This window comes from Procambarus clarkii, chromosome 86 (genome assembly GCF_040958095.1).
Source record: "Procambarus clarkii isolate CNS0578487 chromosome 86, FALCON_Pclarkii_2.0, whole genome shotgun sequence".
In the NCBI taxonomy this organism is placed as follows: Eukaryota; Metazoa; Arthropoda; class Malacostraca; order Decapoda; family Cambaridae; genus Procambarus; species Procambarus clarkii.
This window is the reverse complement of record NC_091235.1, coordinates 5368568-5376300: the sequence shown is the minus strand read 5'-3', so window position 1 is coordinate 5376300 and position 7733 is coordinate 5368568. Positions and strand designations below refer to the sequence as shown.

At 41.8% G+C, this 7733-nt stretch overlaps 1 protein-coding gene across 2 annotated transcripts in view; it reads right to left on the bottom strand.

Annotated features, from left to right (window-relative positions):
* Nucleotides 1-1197: 1197 nt before the first annotated feature.
* Nucleotides 1198-7733, bottom strand: part of LOC123768768 (centrosomal protein of 290 kDa) — a 109691-nt gene continuing 103155 nt past the window's right edge. For both annotated transcript variants that reach the window (XM_045759555.2, XM_045759560.2), the window contains exons 24-25: nucleotides 6113-6323; nucleotides 1198-4126 (exon numbers count right to left, since the gene is read on the bottom strand). In XM_045759555.2, the coding sequence (XP_045615511.2) occupies nucleotides 1342-4126; nucleotides 6113-6323 (2996 nt within the window). In that variant the 3' untranslated portion in view covers nucleotides 1198-1341. The remainder of the gene's footprint in view (nucleotides 4127-6112; nucleotides 6324-7733) is intronic.

Below are 7733 nucleotides of genomic sequence, written 5' to 3'. Positions count from 1 at the left end.
TACAGACAAGTGTTAAAATGTAGGGAAAAACAAGTGTCTTTAGACAGATTCTTAGTAATACAAGCAAGCAGTGAGCCACAACCAGATCCTAGTGGCATGCCTGCAAATCGTAGGAGAGAGAGAGTACCCCAGAAATGTCATCAGTACCTGATGTTATAATGGAACGGGACTTCCCTTCCAAACACTAACACCTCTCCTTCCCCCTCCCCCACCACTACCATCACTCCTTCGCAGTTCTCAGACCATATCTTTTTTTTTTTTTTTTACCATCCCTGATGCCCTACTTTCAACTTATAATGTTAAATTGCTTTTCATCACACTTATTAGGTATATATTTAAGTATATTAACCACTTTTAGCACTTCTGCATTCACATTTATCTCGCGCACTTTCTCCCTCTTTACCATAATTTATTCCATAATGACTTAACATCCATACATCTTTTAACTAGTACACAAAGAAATAGCATACTAGGGCAGGTTGAGGGCCACAGGGCTAACAACACTGTAATACAGACATGATATGACTGATCTCTTCGAAACGTTCAAAATACTGAACAATTTAGAGGATGTTTATCTGGACAACTTCTTCAAAAGGTCAGATGTAGTGCAAACAAGGAGCAACGGTTTCAAGCTCAACTACCCACATTGTAGGACTGAGAACAGGAGATGCTTTTTCACCCACAGGGTTATAAACCCATGGAACTGCCTACCCGCCAAAGCTGTAAATGCCAAAACTCCAGCTTGAAAAAATCATCAGGACAAATGGGGGAGACCTTTGACAAGCTGCCAGCTTCTTGTCCTCATCAAGGCCACTAGAGTATAGTGGCCCTCAGGTAAATTCAGGAAAATAAAATCTCCCTTTCTGCTAAAAGGGAGCAATTTGCTAAAATTTGCCATTCTCCAATTACTCACATTAAGCCTACCTGGTAATAGTTCAAGGGATCCGTGTTCCCACAGGCCAGGTACCTAACCAGTCATGGTTTAGCCAAGCGAATTAGGCTATTGGTCCTCACAACTAGCAGTCTGATGCAGTAAATCATGTACCCTTTACAGATATTTGTCAAGTTCATTCTTGAGCACAGCTAGAGGTGTACTTGCAATTCCACTTACATTCACCAGTCAGCACTTTCACAAGTTTACCTTTAATACTCCCATTCACTCATTACCAGTCTCCTTGTACAACATTCTGAGATTTGTGCAATAAATTAAAACTTTTTCAAACATACAGTCTACTGTACTGTAATTCAGAAATATTTAAAATTATTTTGTATTTAATAAAACCAATCCTTTCCAGTCTAACTCGCCATCTAATCTAGAGAAAAATTTACTGAATAAAAGTATTAAGAGTTACCTTGAATTTGATCAAGTAGTCTTTGGAGTCTTGTGACTGTGAGCTTAGCCTGCCTTAATTCATGAACAAGACGTGCAGCAGGAGTATCCTCTGTAACACTTTCTAAAAGAGCAACTTTCTGAAGAAGTGTTCCTTTTTCTTCTAATAAGGTTTCTTCTCTAGCAGCTGCTTCACAGACCACTTGCTTTACATGACCAAGAAGACGCGTTTTCTGTCGCAAATCTTCTTCTAGAGTTCTTATCCGAGATTCATACTCGAGTACCACTGCTGCTCCACCTAAACGTCGGGCCACTGGACTTCTCTTTGCAGCAACTAGTCTTTCTTCCTCTTCCTCTTTCTCTTGTACACAATTTCTCAGAGCAGCAACTTCTTCTAAAGCACTTTTAAGTCTAATTTCAAGGCTATGCTTCTCCTCTAAAGCTTTTTTCAGTTGAATTCTAAACCTTACCTCACTGTCATCTTTTTCACACTGCGGTCCTGGCAATGACTGATTCTTTGGTTCATATCCTTGAGTATCACCTACTTCTACCTTAACAAGAGTCCTTTCTGGAGAAGGACTAATTCTGCTTTTCCTTGTAAACTTACTGGGAGACTGAGTACCATGCGCAGGTGAAGATCTTTCTTGATTAAGGGTTCCAGTTCCTCTTTCCATTGGATTTAGAGTTTTCAGACATACACCACACATTCTTTCAGTGGAAACCTTACTTAAACTATTCAGCTTAAATTGCAATGACAGCTTTTCTTTTTCAACTCTGCTCAAAAGATCTTGACTTGTCTCTAGCTTTTTCATGTTTACACTATGTGCCATTTCCAGATCCTTCACTTTTGCTTTTAATTTATCAATAATACCTTGGAGTTTCTTTCTCTCATCCCACCTTACAACTCTTTCTTGACTCTTGGCTTTACGAGTTTCACTCTCTTCTATTTCCTGAGTACCATCAATTTTTTTTAACTTTACTTGTAGGTTCTCAATTGCTCTGGCTATTGCTACAGGTGATTTTCCTTCTAAATCTTCAAGTTTCTGTTTAAGAGCATTATTAACATTTTTTTGTTGAAGCATCTGCCTTTCAATTTTCAGATTTCCTGCTTTTAAGCTCTTTAGTTCCTCATTCAGAGTTTCTATTTCTGCATTATTCTTTTCTTTTGCTGCAATTGATGAAATATTTTGTTCATGCAGTTTTTGTTCTAGTTTATCTTTGGCAGCTGTAAGTTTGTCAAGTTCTGTTCTGAATGATTCACTGAGCCTGCTGGTGGCTTGAGAAACTTCCTTTTCAATAATGGCTTGGTCCATCTCTTCGTTTGTCACTTTGTTCTCAGATATCTTCTTCTTCATGTCTTGCACAGCAATGTTAAGTCTAGAGACCTGTTTGTCCTTTTCAATTAGTTGATCACGCAATTTTTCTACCAAAGTTCGCAAGATGACAGATGGTGTACGACTGGCAGATTCTTTAAGAAGGGCTGCCTCCTTACATAGCTCATCTCTTTCATAACGTGCTTTATACAACTCTGCATTAAGTCTATCTACCTCACGTTGATGCTGTTGTACACGCACTTGACTAGAGACTTCCAAGTGTTCTTTTTCTTCTGCATGTTCACGATGAGCAATTGCTAAATCATGTTCTAACTGTGCTGCCTTTCTTTCAGCTGCAGCTAACTGACTTTTGGTCTGAACTAACTGCATTTCAATTCTTTTGGTAGTTTCTTCTAAATTCTGAATTTGTACTGCTTGAGCTTCAGTTAATGCTCTTGAACTATGATCACGTGTTGGAATACAGTCCAGCTGGGACTGCAATTCACGTACTTTTGAAAATGCCGCTTCACGTTCTTGAGTTAACTGGATTAATTCATCCTTATTTTGAGCACAAAGATTTAGTTTCTCTTCATGTGCTTTAGCTAACAGATCTTGGTAGTGATTTACTGTATCGTGACTCATACGTAGACGCTCCTTTAAGCCATCAATCATAACCTTTATACTTTCTTCTTCAGGTGTCACTAACTTGGGTTGCTCTTTATCTGTTAAATCTTGTGCTGCCTCTGACAGAATTGGTGAACCTTTGAAATTGCTCCCCATTATTTTCATTTCATTAATGATTTTATCTCTGGCTAGAACTGCTATTTCCTTTTCTCTTAAACTCTCTTGGATAGTTTGAGCCTCATTTCTATATTTTTCTATTTCTCTTTCAGCTCTTTCCAATAATGTCACTTTATTGCGCAACAGATCTTGTGTCTGCTCGAGTCGTTTTGATATAGTGAGCGAGTCATCAGGAACGTCATGAATGTTTAGAGTATCCAAGTCCAAGACTGCACCTTTAAGCCTTAACTCATGTTTCTCAAGGGCATTAGTTAACTCGGCTTCTCTTTCATCCCACAACAGCTGCTCATCTACCCATTGTTTCTCCAGTCCAATAAGCTGTGTCTGTAACTCTCCTATTCTCCTCTCTTTATTTTCTAATCGTGCTTGACTTAAGGCTAGATTCTCATCAAGTGATTGAACCTTTTCCTCTAATTCAACAATCTTGAGTCTGGATTCCTCAAGCTTACTGCCCCAATTAGTAACATGTGTAGATGATTTGGGAGAAGAAAGTGCCATCTTCAAGTCATCTAGAGCCTCTTGCTTTACTTTCAGTTGCCTTAGAGCAATTTTAGACTCCATCTTGTCATGCTGGGCACTCTGAAGTGCCACCTGTAATGCATTCCTATCTTGCCTTAATGATTCCATAAGCTCTACGTGTCGCTCCTGTTGTGAGAGGGGCACAGCTCCTGTATACTGCTGTCTGTAAAAAGTAAACAAATAATTTGATTAAGTACTGATTTATGTACATATATAATTATTTTATATACTATATTCATATTTAATTGCCATATTGATATTACTTTCATGTAGTAACAAAATGAGACCTAAGCTCCTGGTGTACTATTTACATTAGATTCTCTCATACCAATCTTAAAATTCCAAATGATTTTGATCGACACAACCTATGCGCACCTTAATTTCAAGTTTGTCATATGTATTTTCAATTAATTCCTAGCATTTGTCGAGTTCTCTTTTTTTTCTCCTTCCTCTTGGAGCATACTGCTAAACTCCTCGCCATGTTTACTGAAGACCATGATTGTATGGTCAATAAACTGGAAGAGGTGCAAAGACAGGCTACTAAATGACTTTAGGAACTGAAAAAAATATAAGCTATGAGGAGAATCTGGAAGCGTTGAATATGCCAAAGCTAGAAGATACAAGAAGAAGTGATATGATCCCTACATACAAAAAGTAAAAGGAATCAACAAAACTGACAGGAATTCTTGAAACCTCCAACTTCAAGAACAGGAGGTCAAAAATTCAAGTTAAGGAAACAAAGGTACATGTACCAAAAAATATTAGAAAGTTCTCCTTTACAAACAGTGATAGACATTCGGAACAATTGAAATAAGAAGGCAGTTAACACCAAAACCATCAGTAGTTTCAAAGTGTCATATGACAGAGTACTAGGAAGGGTTACTAGAGATACCCAAGTACTAGAGTACGCAAGACGGAAGCCACCAGTTCCAAGCTAACATGAAGAAGGCCATCTTGGGATAACTTAACACTTGAGTGGACATTGACAGTCCACTCTATGGAAATGGGACAGAACCAAGAGAAACTGTCTACAAGAACACAGGATACTCCCTGCATATGAACCAAACTCCAAGAGTCCAGAAGCCAAGCCACTCACACAGTCCAGCTCCAAAGAAAGAAGTACTAAAGTGATTCAGAGAATGAACCACTGGAGAATGGAATGGAGTCAGAATGGAGCCAGAGAATTGTACCCAAAGGAAGACAAACTCTCTGCAGGGCCTGCTACACAGCTGCAAACCTACACACTGTACTTTGCACCCAAAGGAGGGAACCCAATGAATGATTCTAGGAAGCCTGGTGAGTACTGGTCACAAAACCTCAACATAGGACTGAGGCATTCACATAACTATTGATCGATTGGGGGATGAAGGCTCCACAGAACCCGAGTTAAAGTGGTCATACAAAAGGAGACAAGGAATGAAACTATTCAAACATGAAAGAATGATAATGTAATGTAGGTCCACCAAGTCCTGCTTGGAGACTAGGAGCAACTGGGACAACCCACCAAAGAGGGTTTAACTTGACAAGACCAGAGTCCAACCGTGTTGTGATGACTGACTGGAGCCGAGGAGAAGCCTCCTGACTCAAGACCCCAGAACTCAGATGAGGGAGAGTGGACCAATGCCACTGGAGAGCCTGAGAGATGACCTGGAATTCCACACATCAGCAAAAGGCAAAACGGGCCAGAAATCCTCCCCTTCCAACAGCGTCATCAAAGAGGCGAACCATGAGGGGGGCCAGAGTGAAGACCCGAGAAGAATTCAACAATGGTCAAGAAAGATGTAGATTAGAAAAGGCAAACAAAGGAGGCAGTGTTAAGACCCAAGAATTAGACTCCACTGGATGCCTCTCCCACTCAACCACAGGTAGGTTCAGAACCTCTCAGCAAGTGAACATGACAAAGGGGTTGAAAAGTAGTAGCCTCTGCTACATCCCTCCTTTTTCCTGAGGAAGGAGGGATGAAAACGAGGAAGCAGTGAAAAGGGTTAGTGGCCAAGGTGAATCTAAAGCCTGGAGAGAGCAGCTCGCTGACGTGAGATGCGTCAGCAAAAAGTTCACCACTGCCTTCCAAAGTATGCTTGAAGCAAATGGAAAATCCTTTCAAGCAGTTCAGAGAAAATTATTTTACTTTTCAGATTTCTATACACACCTTAGATCCCTGATGATGATATATAATCTTGTAGCTCTTGCACGACTAGTATCTGCTGAAGTTTCTAGAAGTCGCTCTCTATCACGTAACTGTTGACTCAATCTTGACATTTCTATTATTTGCTTTTCTCTCTCAGATTTTGTCTCATCTAATTCAGCAATCAGTTCCAAATTCTTGACCTTTAGAAAGATAATCTCTTGATGTAGTAAGCCTGAAACAAAAAATTACATTAATCTACAATTATATTTACCTGAGGGCCACTAACACTAGTGGCCTCAATGTGGACAGGAAGCTAGCAGCTTGTCAAAGGTGTCCTCCCCCCCATTTGTCTTGAAAAAACCAGAGTTGAATGTAATGAAATGCCATTTTCTGGGCGAGACCCGGAGGCTCCCCGGAGCTATACCGGGCTGATGTGTATATATATTAGACCGTGGCAACAGTCAGTTGAAGGAGTTCTAAGCCTACTGGGAACCAGAGCCAGAACCTGGCTCCCTCAAGAGAGGCACGAGGAGCAATGGCCTAAGGACACCCCCGTGTAATTGGAAGCAGTGTTTGTCTGCCAACTACCAGGTCAGGCACCCAGAAAGTTAGGAATTTCAAAACAAACTACTGCTGGCCACAAAATTGCAAACCGAAAGTCAAACTAGCAAACAGAACTCCCAATCAAAAACAAGGAAACAAACATGACGTCACCACAACTGCCGCGCATCCGTCTGCACAACCCCCCCCCTTCCCGGGAGGGGGATGGAGAGGTTCCCAGACCTCCACGCAGGCAACTCAGTTCAGAGGCCGAGTATCAAAAACACAAAAAAACTCCATCCGGAGGGAAGGAGGGATGCCGGGGAGCCTCCAGGTCTCACCCAGAAAATGGCATTTCATTACATTCAACGCTGGTTTCCTGTGGAGAACGCCTTCGGCTCCCCGGAGCTACCTAACCAAAGATAAGAAGAAAAGGGACTCGCCCGGGAGGCAGTCATCACTCGCTCCTCAACTCAGTCGAGATAACAGGCTGCAACTTGTGACCTATGGCTATACATGCCCGAGAAGGACTAGGAACATCAACAAGGTAACGTACAGCCAGGACCCTGTTTGAGCTTCAAAAGCCCCGTGCCCAAAAGATAGGTCAGAACATAACCAAACAGCAGCCGAATGACGAACTTACGAATGGCGTGGGCACGGGGAAAGACCCCAGGCTGGCTGGACCAAATAATTCAGCGAACAACCTGGGAGACCCGCGCCCTGGAAAAGGAAAGAAGGGAAACTGGGTCGACCCAAAGTGTGTCCTCTGCCACAGAGGCCGTAACGCGCAAATAACGGCAAAGAGCCACAAACAGAAATAAAACATGGTGTGCCCCCGACCGAACCAACCAAGCATCAACAACTCAAGGACCCCCTCGGAAAGCAGCAAACTCATTCTTCGTCAGAAAAGAAGGAAACGGCTGCAAAGGAAGAAAAGACCACAAGGAACGAAAGAGCAGAAACCCCTGTGCCGGAGGAGAGCATGAAACACTCTGACCTGACCCCCAGAGGAACAATGCCAACAAGAAATGAGCTGTAGAAAAACAGTCCTGAACCGAGGGGGCCACCCCAAACCGAGGAGAAGGGAGAAGAGAGCACCCGG